Raw genomic sequence first — 25,043 nt, 5'->3', positions numbered from 1 at the left:
ACTCATCTTGATCTGTCAAGGCCATATCTATGCCAGTAACTGAAGCAATAGCAAAAAAGTCCGCAATTTACTTTCTTTCCACAGGGAGAACCAGGAAGACCAGGCAGAAATGGAGACCGTGGAATCCCTGGATTACCGGTATGAAAAAGCCCCCAATAACAGTGATAATCTAATGATAGGTTTTGTTTTCCCATTTTGTATTAGTTAAGTGAACATGATACTTAATGAGCATTGGTTTGTGCCCTTCATACAGTAGATATGTAAATTTACTCATCTTTCTGTGTTTGTGTGTTTAGGGTCACAAGGGACACCCTGGAATGCCTGGAATGCCTGGAATGAAAGGTTCACGAGTAAGTATTTATTGACTGTACTGGGTGCAATGGGGTCTGTTGCTCTACATGAGCCATGGTATTGCACTGTGTTCCTTCAGTCATCAATTTCCAGCTAACGAGATTGAATCATAGTAACACAGACTGTTGAATTTTATCTAGTTACCTCAATTGTACTGCTCCATACTGCATGTTGGGTTAAGCATGTGTTCCAGAAAAGCATCCACTCTTAACTAATGCAAGTAGAGACATGGGGGAATAAGAATTTTCTTTCAAAGAGTGTTCTACTAGCCAATAGCACTCATTATTTAAATGTGCTCCTTTATGTATAACATCAAGTAATGATGACTGAATGTGTTACAAAGCTCAACAACATGCTTCCTTCTACATCAAGTAACGTGAAAACAGGAGTGCTACTTAAGTTATAAAATCCTAGGATCAAATACCATGTCTCCATCTCTACAGCACCTAGCCCAAGACCCCAATCTAAGTGAAATTATTTCAGTATGAAAAACATAAGTATATGATATGATAATTCTAAGTGATAATTAACCATTTAATAAAAGTATTATTAAATATTATTCAAATATTTGATAAAGAAGAATAGTGACAGATGTACAATTTATGCTACTCTGTTAAAGTCAACAGTAAGAAACCAATGTGTCAGCAAGCTAACCCATTGTGATATCATTTATTAAATTATATTTAATTATTTATTAAATTATAAATTGTAGAAAGTGTAAGACAGTAAACATTCTAAAGCTAACTATTATAAAAACAATTGCAGTAGCAGAATAATTAAACATTATACTGTATAAACTTTACTGACAAGGTGAAAGCTTGATTTAGATTAATAGCTATTTTATAAACAGCTGTCTGTTGTTTATACAGTCTGTTTCCATCCACATCACCGTTTCTTAATTTTATGACATCATAGCTTTAAGTATAAAGGAAAATAATACAAATGTAAGTAAAAGTTAACTGAAGTCAAAGAAGATAAATTAAAAGCTCTGTTTCCACTTCTACTGTTTATACTTTGGAAATTAGGATTAATCAATCATAACTATAAAGTTATTCAAGATTTTAGAAATAATTGTTTGTAATCCCTGCTCTAAGTACTCAGCTTGCACCTGTTATGGTAATAATGTAATGAATATTTGCATTCAGCATTTATACCATGCATCTTTATAACAGGACTAACAGGATTCAGTCAACAGTATTTAAACATCTCTTTTATCATAAATTTTAGGTCTGTGTGAAGGCGAGAAAACTAGCTGAAAAGAGATAGAGTGAGTTCTCAGCAGTGTAGACTGGAGCCCACAATTTAATCCATGTACACAGAGATTTTTGTCACTATTTTTTTCCCTGTAATTCTTTCTTAAACAATCTCAAATTTCCTACTGCCGTTCTGTAAGAATGCGTAACATACCTTCCTATGGTTCAAAATAATTTTCAATCTTTTTCTAATTTAAAATATTCACAAAAAACAGTGTACTTGAAGCTCAATAATTGGCCAAGGGGAATCAGATTTTCTAGACTACAAGAGAAATAGTATTCACAGATATGGTTTTCCTTTCCCACAGGGTTTTGATGGAAAAGATGGTGCCAAAGGCGATAGTGGTGCTCCAGGTCCAAAGGTAAAAAAAAAAAAAAAAAAAAAAAAAAAAAAAAAAAGTAGTGTAATCTTTTTAACAGGTGTAAAAATACCCTCCGTTATTTGTTATGTAGCTATGCAATGCATATTATGCTATTCAGAAAAGCCATTAAGCATTGAAGAAACTGACTGAAGATCTCTATGAAAGGAACCATTCCAAAGGAGTTAGACTCTCTGGTCTATGTCATGCCCTGATCCTATAGCTGTAACAAAGATGAGATTCTAAAAGGACAGGACATGCCCAGATCATTTGACTTTATTGCATAACAGTAAAGGACTGTGTCTTCCTAATTATTTTTTCTGTTTAAATATTTTCTTTTGGCATTTTTTTTTGGTGGCTCAGGCCTCACAGATGTCTGTTCAAGCTGCAGACACACAGAGCCACACAGAAAGGGGCAAAGGTGTGGGCTGTCTCTTCCTCTTAAATAAATAAAAAAATGTTCTCACCAGAGTTCATTCTGTAATTGTTTGTGTGTTGTTTTGTTTTGTCTTGTTTTGTTTTGTTTTAATTTACATAACAGGGTGAAACTGGTCTTCCTGGAGCAAACGGATCACCAGGCCAACCGGTAAATATGTGTACCCTGTAGCATCTAAATGGAAGGGCCACTGGCACTTTCCCCTTAATAGATTTATTCATCTTTTCATTATTATTATTATTATTATTATTAACCTTAGTTACCCTACCACATACATTGACCAATAGTAAGGTCTGCAAATAAAAGCAGTACCAAGCCATATGTGTTTAGGAAACCATGTCACAAACTAGTTTTCTTATGTTTTCTAGGGACCAAGAGGACCAGCTGGTGAAAGAGGAAGACCTGGAAATCCTGGTGGCCCTGTAAGTAATTAATTGCAGCTGTTGTTCTTATCAGCAAGCAGCATATATCTTGTTTCAATATGTTGATAATTCCTTGCTTGTTTTAAGATTTATCTTAAAACATCTGTAATGCAAAGGATTAGAAAACTGCATAGCATCTGTAAAATCATATATGAAAACATATCCGTCCCCAGCTAATCAGCAATATTTGTACAAACACTAGATAACTTGAGCAGCAGACCTGGTCTAACATGTCTGTAAGACAGGGAATTTATGATTTAAATCATACAGTTCTGTATCATATTCAGTTAGGCTTTTGGAATGATCTTTTTGTCTTTTATGTGAGTTAGAAGTAACTGTTATTTTGATCTTACTTATTTTTACTTTTATTTTTATTTACCTGTAAAAACTGGCCACAAGCGATTCTGGTAACTGTTATTTCCTTAAGAATTCTCAGAAGAATATATTTTCATGTCTTGCTGTCTCATCATTACAGTGCAAGTCACATAAAGTGATGGATATTCCTTCAAAAACATTTAGTTAATTATTATTCTAGAATTTTACACTTGAGGAATCCTTGGGGTTTGGTAAACTAAGTAGGACTGTAGAAACACGGAGAGATGCTTTGCGAGTCATGAGTGTAAAGGCATGTAGGTTCTGTGTCCAAGTAGTGCTCTTATCAGACCCCTCTGTTTTTTCCATAGGGTGCCCATGGCAAAGATGGAGCTCCAGGAGCAGCAGGCCCACCTGTAAGAAGACCTAGAGTTGTTTGAATTTGAATATTTGTGTTGATCAAAATGCTTGAGCCACACAGTGAACATAGGAGATTTTTAGCACTTTAAATCAGAATAGAATTGCTGTTCTCTATGCAGATAAAATTTTGAATGCTCTTATCCAAGACATTATTTTGCTGAAGTGTGCAAAAGGTTATTTATCTTTTCCATCTGCATGATGAAACCTGAGCATGCCCATTTGTATGTGTAGCACCTTTATTGGCTTATTTTTTTCCTACACCTGCTTTTTATAATTAAAACAAATTTTGAACAATTTTATAACTTTATTTCTTTAATGATAGCTTTTATGTTTTTTTGTTTTTTTGTTTTTTTTTTTTTTATTGACAACAAAGAAATTTAGCTGAATATGAAAGTCAGGATAACACATAGGTGTGATATTTTAGGACTAGCCAAACTTTATCTTCTATAGCATAATTTATATTTGTTATTTTGCCATGTGTTTTCTTATTCAGAGAAAAATGTCATAATCAGGCTTTTCTTTTTTTAACTTAAGATTAATTCTATTCATATGGCTTTCACCTCTTGTATTAATACAATTTCTTTTACTTTTTAAGGGTCCCCCAGGTCCCCCTGGAACAGCAGGATTTCCAGGCTCTCCAGGTTTTAAGGTATTCAGCTACAGATACGTGCTAATACAGGATTTAGTGTTTTATGTTGCATTCTGGGAGGGTTTCAAGTGAACTTTCAGCATCTAGAGGAGCTATGCACCATACATTTGATGGATTGCACTGAGACCATGTGTCTCAGCACTGGGTTGCTGAGCTGATTTGGCTCTTGCACTCGGGTGATAGTAGTGGTAATATTTTTCTCAAATCATGCAAAGGAGAGGAAGAGGCCATGACATTAATACTGATTTCCGTGGAGATATGACTAAAATGCATTCATTTTTCCCTTTTTTTCCTTAGGGTGAAGCTGGTCCTCCTGGTCCTGCTGGTGCTAGTGGTAGTCCTGGAGAGAGAGGAGAACCTGGTCCTCAGGGTCATGCTGGGCCACCTGGGCCTCAGGTATGTAAATACCACCTGAGAACAGGGAAGTGGAGTGCCAGCTGCTCTTCACAAAGCCTTACAACTCCTTTGGTTTAAGGATGATAGGTTAGCAGCAACAATTTAGACATTTCTTTTTTCCAGGGTCCTCCTGGAAGAGCTGGAAGTCCTGGCAACAAGGGTGAAATGGTGAGTACTTTTCACATCAGTGTCTTTTACTACACTGAGTTCATGAGGGTCACTGATGACCTGGGCAGAATCCAACCGTGCTGAGCTCTGTTCATCCTGGTCATCTCCTTTTGGCTCTCCACAGGGACCTTCTGGTATTCCTGGTGCTCCTGGTCTGCCAGGAGGCCGTGGTCTTCCTGGCCCACCTGGTGCAAGTGGAAATCCTGGAGCAAAAGGCACTCCGGTGAGTTACTAATATTCATTACATTGTTTGTACAAAAAAACAGCATGGTGGAAGTACTTCTGATATATTAAAATAACTAAATAAATAAATTGAATTAGTCCTATTAATTTGAGATGGTCTCATAAATTATTTTATGATAACTATAGATAACTATTTTTTATAAATATATTTTTTATCTTTCACACATTACCTTCTATATTGGTATGTATGAATTAAACGTATCAATAATACTTATTATCTTTCCTAAATTATGTATCAAATCAGAAACACATAGCAAAACAGTATCTTGACTAAAACTGTTGCATAAAACAAAATCTGCCATGTTAAAATCCCAGTTTCACCTGCTAAAATTCCCATTGTCCTGAATCTGCAGTCCACTACACCTAGTGAGTTGTATCTACTCTTACCCTGTCATTCACCCCGATATGCTCTCTCCTGGCAGCTATACACCACACATAGTTCTTTCTCAACAGACATAAAATTCTTCTCAGTGGTGCTTAAGATTACATCACTTCTTTACCGAATTTTGAAAGAGCACCATACATTCAACATCTAGATCCAATTGGTTTCTACTAATTCTGTTGCAATAAATTACTAAAATAATAAAAATAAAAAAAAAAAAATAGTCAATATATTGAAATATGTCTATTTCTTAGTATTTTAGTACTACCTGATAGCTCTGGAATAATAATACCCTATTGAAATCCATAACCTTAATGAGATTTTCTTCTGTTTAGGGAGAACCTGGTAAGAATGGTGCAAAAGGAGATCCAGGCCCAAAAGGCGAGCGTGTAAGTGATTTTAAAATGCATTCAGAGACTTCTTCCCAGGAAGTCTGAACCCTGAATCATTCCACACACAAAACTAGGGGGGGTTCTTTTCAAATCCTAAGGTCACTGGTGGCTTTTGTTATTGTTGCCAGGGTGAAAATGGCACCCCAGGTGCTCCTGGACCTCCTGGTGAGGAAGGCAAAAGAGGTGCAAATGGTGAACCTGGCCAGAATGGTGTCCCTGGAACACCTGGAGAAAGGGTAAGCCACTGTAGACGACCATGCATACTAGGTATATTTTGAGTTAGTACAAAGGTGAAAAAAGCTGGTATTCAAAATTATTTGAGACAAAATTTGACTCCATATAAATTCTCACCAATGTCAACACGTGGAACAGGGTTTCAAAACTTGGGAGAATTCTTATCTAGTTCCTAATCTCAGCTGCAGAGTTTGTCTCTATCTCAGTCTGGAATACTTTAAATTCTTTTTTTGATATTGAGGAACTAAAGTGGAAGTCATATCTAAAGCTTCATGCTGAAAAACAACTGTAAGTACCACATAGGAATTAGAAACATTTTTTAATTTTTATGCTACTTTCAAAATGTCTTCTCAGTTTAAAAAATAAAAAACAAACAACTATTTGTGATAGCCATCACAAAGCATTAGCTTTGAAAAGTGAAATCAGTGCAAATTCTACATTCAGGATGTGTCATTATATCATCATCTTTATTATCAATATGTCTTTAGCGTCGATAATGTCAATAACAATATGGTCAGGGTATCTTATATCTTATAATGTCATTATTACCAGCAGTTTTTCAGCTACTACATTCAGTAACTTTCCAAAGAGCATTCTCACAAAGGAGTTCTTGAATTGATTAATTGAATAACAAAATAGCAACAACATCACAAATTTTGTATTTCTTTTCCCATCAAAATCAAAGGAAATTGTATTCATTTATTTATAACACCTAATTTAAGAATCACTTGCAGTGCTTGCTAAAGCTATGAGGAAGCTATGATCTATGTGATGCACAGTGAACAAATAATTTTACATATATAAATTAGGCTGCAATTTATATTTTATAATTAAAATTCTTTGTAAGCAATACAAATAGTAGTAAATATAATTATTACAAAAATACAGTAGAGCACTTTTCAGTATTGAATTAGAAGAAAATATTTCTTCAAGACTGACTGTGTTGTTTAATTTTTTATATGTATTTAAAAAAATGCTCATGAGTAATGTACGACTAATGTACGGCCTGCTGAAAGAAAATGAAGGACTACCTATTATATCAATAGGGTTATGTCCTTGAGAAGATTCTTCTTCAGACTTTCTTAGCACAGTGAAATGTCATTTCCATGTATTTCTTTCATTAATTTTCTGAATGTCTAAAGGTAAATGGTTTAGAAAAAATATTTCCCATTACCCAAGTTATTTTGTCTAAAATCCATACTTGTTTCTTTTATTTCACAGGGCTCCCCTGGTTTCCGTGGTTTACCCGGTAGCAATGGACTTCCAGGCGAAAAGGTATGAGTCTTCCTCTAAAACCATCCCACACTTCTGTTGAATTCATGTTAATTTGAAACTGAAATTGTCTATTCAATATGATTCCAATTTCCTTCATGATATATATTTTTTCTTTAGGGTCCTGCAGGTGAACGTGGCAGTCCAGGTCCCCCTGGCCCAAGTGGACCTGCAGGAGATCGTGGACAAGATGGAGGCCCTGGTCTTCCAGGAATGAGAGTAAGACAAGATATCTACAGAAAATAAGATAAATTCTATTAAAGATGCCTCATCTGAGCTGATAAAATAGAGAAGTCCAATTAGAGAACAAATTCTAGTGATGTCATTACTTCCTTTGAATCTGGAACATACGTTCATAGTGCTATAGATAACCATGCAGCAATGTGGAGCTTTCAGAAACATCTGTCAGATGTGAATGTATGAAATTTATATGAAGCTGAACATGCTCCACAGCTCTCATGCATTCTTATGGCTTTAATGTGAGTTAGCATTAGATGAATTTCTGTATTGTCTTTTTTTTTACGTTTTAATGAATATTGAAGTGTATTATAAAATGTGTTGTTATAACATTTAATAGATAGTTGGTTTATTGCATTTGATATTGTTTTACTTATTTAAATAGAGCTAAATTTGAAATTTAAATATATGTTTAAATTATGCACTAATATGCATGTTTTAATATACTTAAATATTTAATGCTTTATATATCGTTTATTTGCAAGTAATGCAAATTAATATAAATCTAATTGGTCAGATTTTCATAGGTTATAAATCAAGAAGACTTTCAGGGATAATTTATTGTATAACGCACACAAAACATAATAACATTCTGTGAACTGTACTAAGAATTAGAAACCAATGGCAATAAATGCACTGAAATTTGAGCTTGAATGAAGGCTTCTGGGAGTTAAAATTTTATTGGAAATGAATATGTCTTAAAATATAACATAAGTAATCTCTTTTTAAAATATAAAACAAAATAAGTAAAAATATATTATAAGTTGTGTTGCTTTTAAGTATAGGGCACAGTGAAACTTGTTTCATTCTTTGATTTTTTACCCTCTGAAATGAGTTTTTTCTCAAATAATGAAATAATATATTTTTGCTGCATGTTGTTTGATGGCTTGATCATGAAAATCTATGAGAAAGGGATTAAATCCTAGCAAAATTATTTGTTAAGATTTCTTCAATTTTCCCCTTAATTAGAGGATTTTAATAAAGAAGTTAAAAGCAAGAAAATATTTTAAAAACTTATTTATTTATTGCTACACATTTTAAGCTGAAGAATAACATTTTTTTTCCTTCAATTGCAGGGTTTGCCTGGAATTCCAGGAAGTGCTGGAAGCGATGGGAAGCCCGGCCCTCCAGTATGTACTATTGTTTGTTTGATTGATTAATTACAAACTATTGTTTGTATTGATTGTCTATTGTTTGTTTTAATTACCAGAGCGCTTTAGGTGCTGTTTCATTGTAATAGCTTTGTGCGGATCTTATACTCCATATTTCAAATATATTGAATTATATAGAAGCTTGGTTGAAATTCAAAATGCGTGAAGTCTTGAGTTTAAATGTCTCTTGCTTGATCTCACCTTGACTATTTAATGACTCATAGATAAGCATTTATTTCACCTAAGAGATGCCATGTCTTAATTTTTTTTCTGCTTATCCCAGGGTAACCAGGGTGAACCTGGCCGTTCTGGTCCACCTGGCCCACCAGGCCCACGTGGTCAACCAGGTGTAATGGGTTTCCCCGGCCCTAAAGGAAATGAGGTTAGTGGTATTTCTCCACACTTGTGCTTGAGCAATCAACTGCTTCATGATTGCTTCTTAGTGGAGGAATTTGGTGCTACTGCTTTGAATTATTGTATTTTGACCAGAACAGCTATTTTAAATGTGATCTTACTCTTTTGTAAGGGTCTACCTGGTAAGAATGGAGAAAGAGGCCCTGCCGGACCACCTGGAACTCCTGTAAGTTTTATTCATGATTTTTTAACAATATAACAAAAATATTATAAAATCACCAAAATATTAGTAATTAATATAAAAATACCAACTCATAACCATAGCAAATTTTGCCTTTGTTTAGGGTTCTGCTGGAAAGAATGGTGATGTTGGCCTCCCTGGTCCTCCTGGACCTCCTGTAAGTGTTAGACTCCCATAAGAGTCAATTATCAGCTATTGCCAAGGTGGTCTGCAACCTACAGAAAGAGACTGTAAATTTGGGGGGTGGGGGGAGGGATATTTTTATGATATAAAGAAAGTTCCTTTTAAGAAGACAAATACCAGATCTCTTCTTCCCCATTATTTCCATACATTAAAACCATGTTGGGAAAACCCTGAGTCAGGTCCTGGTGTGAGTTGAAATGAAAAGTCAATTCACAGCTGTTAGGGATATACCATCTTCTCTAATTGAGACATATTAGTGCTCCCTTCAAAGTTTATCAGAGCTAGCAATTTTGGACTAGTGTCAAGTGACACAAATATTAAGTGAGATAAATATTTCTAAATTACATCTGGTGGTTGGGGTGAAAAGAGAAAATACCAGAACACTAAGATACATTAGCCTTTAGAATTGTGAAGTATCTTCTCCGATTCAAGATAAGGAGACATAGATTAGAGGTGGTGTGGAGGTGTTTCTTTGCTGAAATATTCTGAGACAGTTTCATTTTTTCCTCTTCTCTTTGATTCTAGGGTCCTTCTGGGGAGAGAGGAGAACCAGGGCCATCAGGTTCTCCTGGCCTCCAGGTACTGTGTGTTTGTAGTTAATTTCTTTCTGATTCTTTTTAACAGACTAACAAAACAAAAGAGAAAGAAAAAAGACATCTAACCACTTTCATTAGCATACATGTAATTATACTTTGAAGTAAAACAAATCAATCAGTTGATAAAATGTATTGCTCGCTATTTTGTAATTGCAAACCAGATGGCTGACTCTGTGGATATTAAACTGCTGACTATCAAAGTAACTCCTCCTTTGTAGAGGATGTGAATGAGTAGGGTCCACATCTTTGTGTCAAAACATTTTGCTAAATAGAAGAATGCTTATTTTATCTATGTAACCTAGACTTACCTTATGATGCTGTTCCTTCTTATAGGGATTGCCTGGTGGACCAGGACCAGCTGGAGAAAATGGAAAGCCTGGAGAACCAGTAAGTATTATTTCCTTTCAAAGCTCTTCCCAGATCTACCAAATTTCCAAATTCAGACAGCCATGAACATTCTGCGGAGCAGAGAAATCTGTTTTCAGGGATAATAAGAGGGAGAAACAGGGTGCCAACCACAACGCAGATTTATTAGGTGCATGGATAACTTGTGTTTATTTTCTCATAAACAGGGGCCAAAAGGTGATATTGGAGGACCCGGATTCCCAGGCCCTAAGGTAAATCATATAGCATCATTTCTACAGTTACATTAATAAATTGACAATTATTAACCTGACAACAAATAACATGTTTCTTTGTCACAGGGTGAAAATGGTATCCCAGGTGAACGTGGTGCACAGGGTCCTCCAGGACCTCCTGGAGCGAGAGGTGGGCCAGGTCCAGCTGGCTCAGAAGGTGCCAAGGTACCCACAGACTTGCCTGCCCTTCTGTTGCCGTGTACAGCATTCAGTCATGCCTCATAACCCCCCTCCCCCTTTATTATTTTTTTTCCCCACTATTTCTAATTAGTTTTGTCAATCATTAGGGTCCTGCTGGCCCCCCTGGAGCCCCTGGAGGCACAGGGCTGCCTGGCTTACAGGGAATGCCCGGCGAGAGAGGACCTTCTGGAAGTCCTGGACCAAAAGGGGATAAGGTAACGCACCCATCTCACGTACCCTTCCAATGTCAGTCTCCCATAAGGCATGGAGTTTTTTCACGTGTTCACTTTTGGCCTGATTTCAGAGGTACTGATTGTGCAGTATTGTTGATTTAGCAGCATTATATGGACCATATGCATTTATAAAATACAGCATTTTACAGCTGGTATTATATGCTAGCTATTTTGTTCTGCTTCATCTCGTGAGGGAAGGATAAAACAGAACAGGTCCAATGAAGCTAATAAACAACTAGAATAGTTTATGCCAAGTTGTCTGCCTATAGTATGGGCTCCATTTTGAATCAGTCTGGAGTTTTTGCATCCAAGTATTCCGTATCTGATGCTGAATACTGTGCAGAATGTCATCTTGTTTCAGATTTGTATGACCACAATAAGGAAATATGGTTATTTGGATACCCTCAGTAGGAGATGCTCTCCTCAGTAATGTGTGGTGTGTTTGTTTGTTTTGTTGGTTTTTTGTCTCTTGCTTGCTTTTTGCTTATCCTTTTTACATCTTCTGCTTGGTAGGGTGAACCTGGTGGCAAAGGTGCTGATGGCCTTCCTGGTGCAAGAGGAGAGAGGGTGAGTGGTCTTTCAACTTCTAACAGTTTATGAATTAGCTTCATATAGTCTACACTTAGAAGGCGAGTACACTTACAGTGAATAAATACTATCTAGGAGAGTTAAAATAGTAACCCCATTGTATTTCATTCTGGCTGTGTAAATCTGGTGATCATCTTCGTGATCATGGCTGCCCAAGTAGATAGAACAGTTTTTGCAAGTATAAGATTATAGTTAATTGGAACAATGCTTTGGAGGGAAAGTCCCAATGCAGAGGTAGGTAAAATGTTATTAGCTTCCTTAAGCTAGCCAACTGAGAAGACTGTTGGTTATAATGAAGCACAAAAAGACACTGTGATAGCAAGGGCTCTCATACAGACTACAGTTTACTATGTATGATATATTTATACATCTATATAGCATATGCACTTGAAGTGTATACATAAATCCAACAAGTACATGTAAGCAATATATACATCAATATAACAGGGGACAGCAAAAATATTAACGCAGCTTGTACAAGTGGGAGGAAGTAGAGAAATAGATTGCAAACGATATGGTACACATCGAATTCTCAAGGAAAAAAAAATGAGGTCATTGGTCAAGAGATGTTGAATTTATACCAGAGAAATATGGACCAATTATCTATAAAAGAAGTTAAAGCAATAGGTGACTTTTATTGTCTATTGAGAGACTCACTGACTTCAAGTGGCTTTGGATTAGATTTATATGGGGGGAAAAATAATGAGAAATGAATTGGAGATATCTCACATCACAAAATAGTATGATGTCAGTATATCACTCCAAAATGTAGTGTGCAACAACATGCTGCCATTGTAGAGCTGCTTTCATTTAGATAACATTTGTGTTTCAGTGCAAACATGTTGATAATGATATTGATCAAAATAGATGAGATAACAGCGTCATATTTTGATACAAAATATATTATTTTCTAATTGTTTAGGGTAATGTCGGTCCCATCGGTCCTCCTGGTCCTGCCGGCCCACCTGGAGATAAGGTAAAGCATCCTCCATAAAGATGCGTGATGCCATGAACAGTAGCATCACTGTCTCCTGGGAAGAGGAGGAAATCCTGGTAATCATTCTTGTTCCTTACAGGGAGAGACTGGTCCAGCAGGTGCCCCAGGTCCCATGGGTTCCCGTGGTGGTCCTGTAAGTGACAGTCGTTTTCTTCCAGCATACCTTTACTCATCTAGCCTGGTAGAAACATCCACGTTGTAAACTGTCCCTATCAAGAACATATTCAGTTGAGTCAGTAATAAACTAAGTACACTCAGCTCTCATTGACTCTTGGGATTTACACATGCTAAGGGCTTCAGAAAGTCAAAGCTTCTAAAGCTTTATAGGAATTGGAAGGCTACAATGACAGATCAGAGCAAGAGTTTGAACCAGTAGTTGCTAGATAAAGCAGAGGGATTTCCTTGAATTGTTTCCATCTTGTCTTATGGTTAAGTAAAATATATATTCCTGTATCTTACCTTAATAAAACCACTTGTGGCTCTCAGTTGCATCTAAGAAACAACATGGACTGTGGTCAGGGTTTATACAAGATCAGTTTGTCACACTTTAGATAGTTATCATATAATTACTGAACAGTTGTTTTTTAGAGCTCAGGAGCAAATGCTGGCTTTGGTTGTTTGCCTTTTTTGCTTGCCATTTGTCTGGTCATGTGTCCATCAGCTTCCCTACCCTAACCCTCCCCCAATCCTCCCCCCGTTAAGGCAAAGAAACTTCAGCTCTATTCATGAGTGTTCTCTAACTTCTGATATGAAGCCTATTTTTCTGACATCTTCCATTGCTGATTTGTTGCTATCTACAGGGTGAACGAGGAGAACAAGGTCTCCCTGGACCTGCTGGCTTCCCTGGTGCTCCAGTAAGTATAAATACTTACAAGCAATTGAATGTGATTATCCATTTTTCATCTGTCTGAATTAATTTTCATCTCAGAAAGACTTGGATGTAACCACTTTAACGTTAATACTTACTACTTTACATTTAATTTTGTAGCAATATATATTGCTACAATACCAATAAAATTGCTACTCTTTTTGTACTCAGTCACACACAAAGCAACATTTTCTTTACCCTTCCCTTCCCACGCCAGTAGACCAATAAAGGTCATCCCTTCAGGAGAGTGTCTATATATGGTTTCTCATTACAGTGGTATTGTCTGCATTGTCTTGTTGTCGTGTCATAACATAACAATACAATTTTTCTACAGGGCCAAAATGGTGAACCTGGTGGGAAAGGAGAGAGAGGCCCACCTGGTCTAAGAGGAGAGGCTGGACCCCCTGGAGCTGCAGGTCCACAAGGCGGCCCTGGTGCACCAGTAAGTATGTGCTGTTCCTCGTTGCTCCAAATGGAAACACATCTTCAGTTCTCCCTCAGCCTCCTGGTGGCTTGGCCTACGTGCAATCATTCAAACTGCCTGTAACTTCATGGTGCAGCCAATAGTTTCTTATTTGTTTTTCAAATTATCTACTTTGTCTATTTCTTTCCATGTAGGGTCCACCTGGTCCCCAAGGAACAAAAGGAGAACGTGGATCACCTGGAGGCCCTGTAAGTGTTTCTTTCACTTAGTAACTGATGAATGGTTCCTGTGTGTTAAAACAAACATGATGTAAATGAATCTCAAGGCCTTCAGTGACTTTAATATTTGTATTTCAAGAATATCTGAAGTCTTCCACAAGGAGTAATAAAGATTAAGGCATTTGTGAGCAGGTTTTCATAGATTTTAATATAAGTAAGGTGCCAAAATGGCTTCTGGGACAACACAAAGCTATAAATCATTTATCTCAGCAGTTATTAGATTTATATGATATCTATGACAAGTTTCTGAGAGACAATTGGCTCAACTTTGAGGGACATGTGGGACCTTTCCATGAGGTATGGGGGGGAAAATTCCTCACAAAGCTGATAGTTGCAGGCTGTTTAATTCAGATTTTATTAAAATAAATAAATACATATAAATAAATAAAGTCAGCTTTTATACAGAAATCAATTGGATAAATTGCCATTTTTCTAATCTTCAGAAACTGACAAAATTATTGGTATCTTACAGGGTGCTGCTGGTTTCCCTGGTGCTCGTGGTCTACCTGGTCCCCCTGGTAACAATGTAGGTTGTATTCTTACCTTGCAGATATCTTTAGACTTATTAATCTTGATTAAGCTGGATGTACCATGATATGAATAGTGCGCAATCAAAGTTATCTTGAATATGATGTTTGTGCCTAGAGAAAAACTTCTACTAAAGAGAGTTTACTCTCCCTCTGTAAAAAATCAATCTGTTTTGATTTGCTTTAAAGATTAAGCAAATACAACGAATAAGATGTATTTACCCCTTTTTAATAAAAATTACAAATGATTCATTGTACTGTAACTAAGACCTGAGAAAACATCTGTTATATTTGAATAAAAGATTTTTTTTGGTTTTATAGTTAACGACAGATGCAGATATTGCTAAATAATAAGAAAAAGTAGGATTTTATTTAATGTTAATATTAAAGTCAATGCAATTCTTCCCATTGATCATCTAAGCTAAGAGTTTTAATGAAAAGCATCATTCAGCACACATTCAAGATAGCAGTAAAGTTAGCTGGCATGAATGAATCTAGAAATCAGCTAGAACTGCTACTATTCAGAAATGCTGGGTTAGAGCCTTGGATAAGGAACGTGCATCCTGTCCTGGATGCATAACAACCACTGGACATTCCAAATATGCCTTCTGAAAGGGTTGTTAGGTATTGGAACAGGCTGCCCAGGGAATCAGTTGAGTCACCATCCCTGAAGGTCTTTAAAAGACGTTTAGATGTAGAGCTTAGTGATATGGTTTAGTGGAGGACTGGTTAGTGTTAGGTCAGAGGTTGGACTAGGTGATCTTGAAGGTCTCTTCCAACCTAGATGATTCTGTGATTCTGATTCTGTGAAATGCAAATTGTATGTCCAGACAGTCAGGAGAAAAAAATGTGGCTTGAAAGCAGTAGACAATGGGACTAATTCTCTTTATAAGAACCAGTTCAGAGTTGGGTGCATAGGGGTTGTGCCTTAACGCTACCTTTAGGCAACGAACCGAGTTTGATTTGCTTTTGTGAGGAAAGATCAATGCAGTAAGTGTGTAGCACTGTTTCAGATGATAATACAACTCATGCTCTTATTTTTAAAATGTTTAGGGTAGTCCAGGTCCCCCTGGTAATGCAGGGCCTCCTGGCAAGGATGGGCCTCCTGGACCCCCTGGTAATGCTGGTCCTCCTGGCAGTTCAGGATCTCCTGGAGTAAGAGGTGAGCCTGGCCCACCAGGTGAAAAAGGGACACCAGGCCCTCGTGGAGAAAGGGTGAGTACATGGCAAGCTGGGGACTTTTATACCGCTAGGTAGGGATTCTGTTTTGTCCCCTTGTACTCAGCGACACCTCAAGTACTGTGTTCAGTTTTGGGCACCTCAGTACGTGAAGGACATTGAAGCTCTGGAATGTGTCTAGAGAAGGGCTATGAAGCTGGTGAAGGGTCTGGAGCACAAGACCTATGATGGCTGAGCAAACTGGGTTGTTTAGTCTGGTGAAGAGAAGGCTCAGGGGAGACCTCATTGCTCTCTACAGCTACTGGAAAGGAAGGTGTGGGGAGCTGGGGGTCAGCCTCGTCTCACAGGTAACTAACAGGTGATAGGACTAGAGAGAATGGCCTCAAGTTGCACCAGGGGAGGTTTAGGTTAGAAACTAGGAGAAAATTCTTCTCAAAGTGCAGTCAGGCATTGGAATGGGTTCCCCAGGGAGGTGCTGGCATCACTGTCCCTGGGGGTGTTCAAGGAAAGTTTGGATGTGGTGCTTAGGGACATGGTTTAGTGGGTAACAGTGGTAGTAGGGTGATGGCTGGACCAGATGAGCTTGGAGGTCCTGTCCAACCTCAATGATTCTATGATCAAGAACCAGAAGCCATCTTCCTGAATGTCAAAGATGCTCAGTGTTGACTGACCTTTCTCTCAAACAGGGGGCACCTGGCGACCCTGGTCCTCAAGGTATCATTGGGAGCCGCGGTAACACGGGTTTGCCAGGTCCACGTGGCCTCCCTGGAGCAGCTGGCATGGCCGGTAGCAAGGTGAGCGTGCATTCACTGAAATGATAGCCTCCAAATTAGTGCGATGACTGTAATCCAGCAGTTAAAAACAGTAATTAATGTTGTACTTCTTAATGCTTTTTAATCCAGTTATTTGCCTTTACAACCATAAGATCAGGCTTTAAAACATCCACTGGACAGCTATGGGATGTGAGGTTGTCTTTAGTCTCTAATACCAAGACTTTTGGACCAGGTTCATTAGAAGTATATAACAAGACAGCAAATTGAACGTGAGTCAGCAGTGTGCCTGGCAGCCAAAATAGCTGACCTTACTCTGAGGCACCTCTTTTCTCTTGTTCCTAGTATTCAAAATCACCACAGTTACACTGGCACTTCATTTTATGAGGTCGCCTTCATAAGCACTGTATATTTCACTAAAGATGTATAACATGATGGCATTTCATAAGCACATTTTCTACAATTAAATTTCTTCCCTCTTTCTTTAGGGTGAAGACGGTAAACCAGGTGTCAATGGTGTTCCAGGAGAACGTGGTGCTCCTGGTCCACAAGGTCCTATGGGACAAAGAGGCTTACCTGGAGAGCCCGGCAGAGATGTGAGTGGATGTGTTAGGCCTTCCTGATAGCTTGTGAGTTATATACGAAAGACTCAGGAAGTAACTATGTTTTAAGGTTCACAAAGCTTCCCTCAAGCACCTGATGGACCATGTCCTGTGCAGATTGCCTTCTCATGTTAGGAGAAAGTACAATCTTTGTTTTACTTTTTACTACCAGTGGACCATGTCTCTGTCTCACTTGGAACTGAACAAGAGACTTCACTGCCCATGCACTTACAAAATAAAATGTCCAATCAATACTTTATGGGCCCCTCCACCTCCAGAAACGCTTAGTTTTTTGAAAACCCTTGCTCTGATGAGCACTATTTCAGTTTGATAGAAAACATGGTGATTGTTCATAATCTAGTTTATAAACAAATTGTACCAACTGTTGTTTTTTTCCAGGGTAACCCTGGATCGGATGGCTTGCCTGGACGTGATGGATCCCCAGGAGGCAAAGTAAGGACTGAACACTGTCTTCAGATTGTCACCTCTATGTAATATTGGCAATATAAGTAGTTAGCTCTGTGCCGTATAACTTGTTCCTCAATCCTGTTAGACTCCAAAGAATGCAGTCTTTACATTGAAATTCTATAAAACGTTGATTTTCTTTCTCTATTTGCTGTTACCATCTGCAGGGTGACCGTGGTGAAAGTGGCCCTCCTGGAGCTCCAGGACCTCCTGGTCACCCTGGGCCTGCAGGAAACAATGGTGCCCCTGGAAAAGCTGGTGAAAGAGGATTTCAGGTAAAACCAAAACAAATAGCCAACTGCTTATTTACATACCTTTCCTATGAAAAGTCAATTTCATGCAGTAATAGAAATGGAAGTTTGGAAGACTGATACTATAGCTATCTGTATTTGTTTCTGCCTTCGTTTCTTGGCATTGAGGGCCACTTCTTTAAAAATATCAAGGGGAAAGACATCACAATTTATATTGCAGATAACTATGTATACAGTAAACTCAAAATTCACATGCCTAAGATGCCAAAAAGCACGTCGTCCCACCAGGCCATTACTTTTCATCCCATATAATGTTCATTCAGTGTAAGCAGCCTTATTTATTAAACTAAGGGAGTAATTTTGGAAGTACTCAAGTTATTTTTCTGAAGTGCTGACACCAGCACTGGATGCACTGAGCACCTCACAAATTGAAAAAGGAGTCTTCTGCATGAGGTATGCATTGGTGCATATGAGCAGCTGAGTAAGACTAACTTTGGTAAGAAAAACAACTGATCAAAATTCTTATTGATTATATATGTAGTGTGTGTAGCTTTTCCTTGTCTCTGGCTTTGAAGATACTCATCTGGAAATAAAAAGGTGGTCTAGTCAATTGCAACGAATCCATTCTATCTTGTTCTTATTGTGTTACAGGGTCCACCTGGCCCTCCTGGCTCTGCTGGTCCTGCTGGTGCTCGTGGTCCTGCTGTAAGTCACATTTAAAGTATTTGTGATAAAACACATTCACTGTTTCCTGAGATTTCGTCATGTTTCTCATTTCTTTCTATGCTCCTTTTATTGCAAATCTACTCTTGAAGGGTCCTCAAGGTCCTCGTGGTGATAAAGGTGAAACCGGTGAACGAGGCAGTGCAGGCATCAAGGGTCATAGAGGATTTCCTGGTACCCCTGGTCTCCCTGGTCCTCCTGTGAGTATTTTGCATTGGATTAGGAATTTCATCTGTGTTCTTAATTTATGTGGTTTGCATCTCAGGTAACTAGTTGGCTTTAGCTAATTCACAGAGGAGAGAAAAAAATACAAAGAAGAAATGACTTGCGTAATTTAATTGTCATACATGTTGAAAAGTTCATGTTCCTGAATCAACCTGAAAAAGTATTAAAAGAACTGGAAGAAGCTGCTAGGAGCTAGAGCTGAATTTGCTAAAATCCCTTTTAGTTCTGTGTCTTTCTGACTTAAATATAAATAAATAAATAAAACACGTTCCTTGTACTCATTTATATAGGCTATTCTTGATTAAATTGTCAGAGATAAAAAAAAAAAAAAAAAAAAAATATGCGAGACAGGCATCTAAATCCATTTAAAAAAAAAAAAAAACCTGCTTGGAGTTTAAAGATGTCTCTTCTGTCAGGCATCTTCCACAGTAATTAATATCAGAGCATAATGGGCATGAAGTTGTAAACTACTGACTTGTAAACATGCATTACCATTTGGAACAGTTCTTAATAGCTAAAATTGAAGGGTAAGAGACAAGCATGCCCTAGGTTTTTACAACAAGTAAAAACTTAAAGAGGGGGTTATAGTGGAAAGAACTCTTAATAGCATGCATGGTAGAAGTGAGAATCAAGAAACCAAAAAGCATATAGTTATTCTATCAATGATGGCAAGATTATGGAAGTTTTAACTATAAATGCCACCTATGTAAATCTATTTAATAACACACCATTACCCTATTGAGTCACTTATGGGTAAAAAGAAGTCTGATAAATTATTTCAATTAATACATTATTTCAATTTATTCTCAATGAGAAGATGAATCATTTTAAAACACATGGTTTAGCTCTTTTAATACAAGATACCATTCTAAGCTTGTTGATGTCTGTTGGCTGTCTCTTTTTTTCATTAAGAGAACATTTGGTAACTTTTACTGGTACAAGAGTGACAACTATTCTTTCTCATATCTGACATAGTACTCTCATAAACTTGTATTTCATACAATCATAAAGATGTTTTCAGTGTATTTTTTTAAGGCACATCCAGCTAGCTGCAAAATATTACTGGAATGACTTACATACCTGTTCCTCATAGGGTCCCCTGGGTCCACAAGGTGCAATTGGAAGTCCAGGAGCTTCAGGTGCAAGGGTAAGAAAAACTCCTTACTTAGCATAACTGGAGGGAAGATTCAGCATGTTTAAAAAATAATAATAATAAAAATAATAATAATTTTAAAATGACCATCTTAACAGGCAACTGCTGAAGAAAAAGAAAACACCTGATAAACTGTACAGAAATTTTAGAAAGCTCTCACAAATATTTTTTGAATTAAGACTATCTGGTAAGCTATTTTTACCATAATATATGCATTCACCTTTGTTCTAGGGTCCCCCAGGACCAGCTGGGCCCCCTGGAAAAGATGGTACAAGCGGCTATCCAGGTCCTATTGGTCCTCCTGGCCCCCGTGGTAACAGGGGTGAAAGTGGCCCTGCAGTAAGTAAACTGTGCATACTCAAATACTTGTTTAGCAATTGTTCATTAAACAAAAGCTCTCTCCCATTTGAATTTCTACCTCAGAAAATTCTGTACTTCATGGACTGAGCTTGTGGTAGGACAGATCTAGCTGTCAAGCCTAAGTCCAAAAAAAAAAAAGTTGTAGTTCAGTGTAACTACTGATGCATTAGGTGTTGTTAGTCTCAGATAATTATTGACTTTTCTGTGTACATTGGGAAGATAGAATCTCCACTTCAGAGAACAGCTTCCCTTTGTGTCTTAAAAAAGGGCTTTCTTAAATTCCTCCAAAGAGACCAGCACCGTAGAGGTCACCAGCATAGCTCATGGCACTACTTACAAAGCCAAGAAATAGCCCATCCTCTGGATTTTGGTGAAAAGGGTTCTACCTTCCTAAAGCTTAAGTAGAAGGAGGACAGTCACAGCCTGAGAAAATTAGGAAAAGAAAATTCCAAGTTTAGGAAAATAATATTTTCCTAACAAATATTCATTCATAAAGAAATGTTTGCCTGGAATGTCTAACATATTTAATGTCACTTGCTATGAATAAATAAGTAAATGAAATGACTTTTTTTTTTTTTTTAAGATTAGGGTCCACATAGATTTATAGTTCTAACCTGTGATCTCTACTCAGCATCATGTTCCACTGTTTCTGTTTAGGGTCCACCAGGCCAACCTGGTCTTCCTGGGCCTTCTGGTCCTCCCGGTCCATGTTGCGGTGGTGGTGTAGCTTCCCTGGGTGCTGGTGAAAAAGGTCCAGTAGGCTATGGATATGAATATCGGGATGAGCCCAAAGAAAATGACATCAACCTGAGTGAGATCATGTCTTCAATGAAATCAATCAACAACCAGATCGAAAACATCATTAGTCCTGATGGATCACGAAAGAATCCAGCTCGTAACTGCAGAGATCTGAAATTCTGCCATCCTGATCTTAAGAGTGGTATGCAAAGTTTTTATTGTGCTAATGGTATCAGGTCTAGATCTTTCCTGAATATTATTGTCTTTGAATATTCAAAGACTCAGAGATATGCTATAAAAAGTATCTAATTTGTTCTACAAATGTCATGATAAAGTTGGTAAACACAATAATCATTTAAATACCCTGCATTTACACAGCCTATACACTGATTTCAATTCACTCCTTACATACTTATAAGTGAAAATTTGCTTAAATCCCTTTTTTAAAAAAAAGTTGTATATTTAAGTGTCTTTTAACCCTATTCACATAAAAGCAGTGTATTTTTATATAGTCTTATTTTCTGAAATAGAAATAAGCCTAATGTCATACAGTCGAATTCTTCTCCAAATACATGTATATTAAGTCCCTGAACACTCACTCTTTTTACCACCTGTAGGAGAGTACTGGATTGATCCTAATCAAGGCTGCAAGATGGATGCTATTAAAGTATATTGTAATATGGAAACTGGTGAGACATGCCTCTCTGCTAACCCCAGCACTGTGCCAAGGAAAAACTGGTGGACCAGTGAAAACAGTGGAAAGAAACATGTTTGGTTTGGAGAGTCTATGAATGGAGGCTTCCAGGTGAGAAATTAACACTGTTAGTAGCCAAAAAGGTAGTACATATAATGTACTCATATACATCACAATTTACTAAGAAATAATCCTGAAATTAAACTGAACTAACTATTTAATGGGTAAATAATAGTTATATAAACCAGCTCTAGGCATGACTAATTGAAAGCCTTTTGCTTATGTTTTGTGCTCTGCAGTTCAGCTACGGCGATCCTGACCTTCCAGAGGATGTCTCAGAAGTTCAGCTGGCGTTCCTCCGCATCCTCTCCAGCCGTGCCTCCCAGAACATTACCTACCACTGCAAGAACAGCATTGCCTACATGGATCAAGCCAGCGGAAACGTTAAAAAAGCTCTGAAGCTGATGAGCTCTGTGGAAAGTGAGATCAAGGCTGAAGGAAACAGCAAATATATGTATGCGGTTCTGGAAGACGGCTGTACTGTAAGTAAACAAGACTTTACTGTGGTAGTCTAATAAATAACTCCTGCTAGAGTACTAGGCCCAGAATAAAGGGGGAGAGAGCCTTGAAAGATCTTGGTCCTGGGAAAGGACACAGTTGCAACTGTAGAATGTTGCACACACTCCCAATTAAATCTGTACTTTACAGACATCTTGCTCTAGAGCCAAAGACATTTAGAGGCCCACAGTGAAGTTATGGGGACCAAGCTTTGATCCCAATCTCATGTCAACTCTAAAACTAACAGCAGCAGCAAGTGAATCATCTCAGTCAATCAAGAAATTCAAGGCTAGCAAAGTCAAGCCAGTCGCATAGGCTATGATTATGGGAATGCACAAACCCAAGTATTTTGCATATTCAACTGTGCCTCCCTTACTGCAGCAGAAAGTACTGGAGAAAAACAGTAACATAAATGAGCATGCTAATCTTTCATTGTCTGCTGCCTTTTCAGTAATAAATATTAAACACTAGATATTATTTCTGCCTCCTGCTAGGATCCCAAAACACTAACAACCTGTAGATTAGCAACATACAAGGACACCTGCATGCATCTACTTCGCAGCCATTTTGTGGCCATTTTTAAAATATGAACATGAAGAGCTACTTCATTACTGCTAGCACTCTGACCTGTAGCCAAAAAAACTTTCCCAGCTGCGTAGCCATTTGTACAACCCCTCAGCACACCAAGCGTATTTCAGTACTAAGTCAGGGCACTGCTCCAGAGTACCCAGCTGTCATCAGGGATCCCATCCATTCTTAGCAGAAACGTCTAAAACACCACACAAGTGTCTGACCAGAAATTAAGAATGTCTAGCAACATATTAATTTCTAAGGAGATTGTGTGCTGTTTTTATGATGCTGAAAGGAATAAAATAATATGGAAAGATAAAGTAGAAAATACAGTAAACTATAGGATAACGTTTATATAGCCCAACATTGATTTCTAACATTTTTCTACCTATTTCATTTCACAGAAACACACTGGTGAATGGGGTAAAACAGTCTTTGAATACAGAACACGCAAGACAATGAGGTTGCCTGTGGTTGATATTGCACCTATAGATATTGGTGGTCCTGATCAAGAATTTGGCGTGGACATTGGCCCAGTCTGCTTCTTATAAATCGAAGATCCTGCTCTTTCTGAAACCCCAGCAAACAGATTCACACTCCAACTGTGCTCCTTTGTTTTAACCTTGTCAGCTAGTACAGATGACCATCTGTATCCCAGTTATTTATTAACAAAATTTCTGGGGGAAAATTAATTTGATATCAAGGGTTATTTTTTTTTTTTGCTATTACACAAAGTACAGTAAAAATGCTTTTTGCTCTTTTTTTTTTTTTTTTTTTTACCAAATTCCATCTTCAGAACATGTCTCCGTGGTGCTATAATAAAACTTCAACACTTAATAAAACAACACTGTGTTCTATTAGTTGAATGTTAGCCAATTTACAAAGCACTGATTGCTCCCAGTACAAAAGTTTACCCTGCTTTCTAAGATGCAGTCCATAAAGCTAGAAAGACTTCCCTGTTTCAACTACCTCAACATGGACAGAAACTGGGATGTCTGATGAGTCAAACCAGAAAAAAAAAAAATCCATCAAAAATCAGTCAAAACACATTAAACCCATTGGTTAAGTCAGTGGAATAATTTGGTACAAAAATCTGTTATTGCTGTACTGATTAGCTGTGCAAAAGTACAGTGTATTTTAAGAGCTTAATACCTTAATGGCAGTTGTCACCGTAATTTTATTGTTGGATTGTATTCTGTTTTCAAAGGTGCTTCTCTACTTTCCTGTCATTGCTGGTCAAGACCACTAAAATTAGGGAAGTGTAAAAGACTAATATGATGGTGCTAATGTATTTTTCACTCCTAACTCTGCAAGTCAGGGTTATTGACTTGCTTTTTAAAACAAAATATAAGGATTAAAAGCAATTGTAAATGTCTCCTGTCAAAGATTGTCATTGGAATGTCATTGCTCAGAATTTTTTCCCTTCACTGTAAAAGTCAATAAAGAAGCAAAATTGTGAACTTCTTTTTTCACATTAACACATTTATAGTGTTGAAGGTTAACCATCTTTGTAAGCTTTTATATGGTTGTTGGTCTATTCCTTACAGAGACACATAATAAAATATCTTAATAAAACTCCTTGTTTCATAAAACTGACTTTTTTAATTTTACTGTTTTTACTGTACTTTTTCCCTCGAACAAACTAATAAGGTAAGACAAATTACAACAAATCAATAAGGTAACTTGTACTATGTTAACTGTTTTTCTCAGATAATTTTGCTTGAAGGCAAACCTTGTAATCCTAAGGAATGCAATTTATGGCATCATACAATGAAATTTTCTTACTTTTTCCGCTCTTCTTCCAGGCTCATGTTTTCAAGCACGGTGAACATCTCTGACTATCAGCCTGGATTCAGTTCTGACAGAAAGAACCAGAACAGTACCCATGCACCTAGACAGTTCAGTTTGGAGGAAACACAAGAGTTTAATTACTTCTCCACTCAAAACCGTGCCTCAATCTAAACAGGCCAT

The 25,043-nt window shown here is 37.5% G+C and overlaps 1 protein-coding gene across 1 annotated transcript in view; it reads left to right on the top strand.

Moving 5' to 3' along the window:
- The window catches only part of COL3A1 (collagen type III alpha 1 chain), a 50,709-nt gene extending 26,045 nt beyond the window's left edge, over positions 1-24,664 (top strand). The window contains exons 9-51 of the mRNA XM_084523710.1: positions 85-138; positions 297-350; positions 1,913-1,966; positions 2,505-2,549; positions 2,768-2,821; positions 3,505-3,549; positions 4,149-4,202; positions 4,500-4,598; positions 4,722-4,766; positions 4,891-4,989; positions 5,727-5,780; positions 5,912-6,019; positions 7,239-7,292; positions 7,410-7,508; positions 8,603-8,656; positions 8,961-9,059; positions 9,204-9,257; positions 9,376-9,429; positions 9,981-10,034; positions 10,385-10,438; positions 10,624-10,668; positions 10,756-10,854; positions 10,977-11,084; positions 11,616-11,669; positions 12,613-12,666; positions 12,767-12,820; positions 13,488-13,541; positions 13,890-13,997; positions 14,174-14,227; positions 14,730-14,783; positions 15,838-15,999; positions 16,650-16,757; positions 17,222-17,329; positions 17,735-17,788; positions 17,968-18,075; positions 18,703-18,756; positions 18,867-18,974; positions 20,093-20,146; positions 20,384-20,491; positions 21,170-21,452; positions 21,868-22,055; positions 22,244-22,486; positions 23,477-24,664. Coding sequence (XP_084379836.1) covers positions 85-138; positions 297-350; positions 1,913-1,966; positions 2,505-2,549; positions 2,768-2,821; positions 3,505-3,549; positions 4,149-4,202; positions 4,500-4,598; positions 4,722-4,766; positions 4,891-4,989; positions 5,727-5,780; positions 5,912-6,019; positions 7,239-7,292; positions 7,410-7,508; positions 8,603-8,656; positions 8,961-9,059; positions 9,204-9,257; positions 9,376-9,429; positions 9,981-10,034; positions 10,385-10,438; positions 10,624-10,668; positions 10,756-10,854; positions 10,977-11,084; positions 11,616-11,669; positions 12,613-12,666; positions 12,767-12,820; positions 13,488-13,541; positions 13,890-13,997; positions 14,174-14,227; positions 14,730-14,783; positions 15,838-15,999; positions 16,650-16,757; positions 17,222-17,329; positions 17,735-17,788; positions 17,968-18,075; positions 18,703-18,756; positions 18,867-18,974; positions 20,093-20,146; positions 20,384-20,491; positions 21,170-21,452; positions 21,868-22,055; positions 22,244-22,486; positions 23,477-23,623 — 3,696 coding nt within the window. The 3' untranslated portion in view covers positions 23,624-24,664. The remainder of the gene's footprint in view (positions 1-84; positions 139-296; positions 351-1,912; positions 1,967-2,504; positions 2,550-2,767; positions 2,822-3,504; positions 3,550-4,148; positions 4,203-4,499; positions 4,599-4,721; positions 4,767-4,890; positions 4,990-5,726; positions 5,781-5,911; positions 6,020-7,238; positions 7,293-7,409; positions 7,509-8,602; positions 8,657-8,960; positions 9,060-9,203; positions 9,258-9,375; positions 9,430-9,980; positions 10,035-10,384; positions 10,439-10,623; positions 10,669-10,755; positions 10,855-10,976; positions 11,085-11,615; positions 11,670-12,612; positions 12,667-12,766; positions 12,821-13,487; positions 13,542-13,889; positions 13,998-14,173; positions 14,228-14,729; positions 14,784-15,837; positions 16,000-16,649; positions 16,758-17,221; positions 17,330-17,734; positions 17,789-17,967; positions 18,076-18,702; positions 18,757-18,866; positions 18,975-20,092; positions 20,147-20,383; positions 20,492-21,169; positions 21,453-21,867; positions 22,056-22,243; positions 22,487-23,476) is intronic.
- Positions 24,665-25,043: the final 379 nt, after the last annotated feature.

Source organism: Aythya ferina, assembly GCF_964211825.1.
Source record: "Aythya ferina genome assembly, chromosome: 6".
NCBI lineage: Eukaryota > Metazoa > Chordata > Aves > Anseriformes > Anatidae > Aythya > Aythya ferina.
The sequence above is the reverse complement of the archived record's forward strand: the minus strand, read 5'-3'. Positions and strand labels throughout refer to the sequence as shown.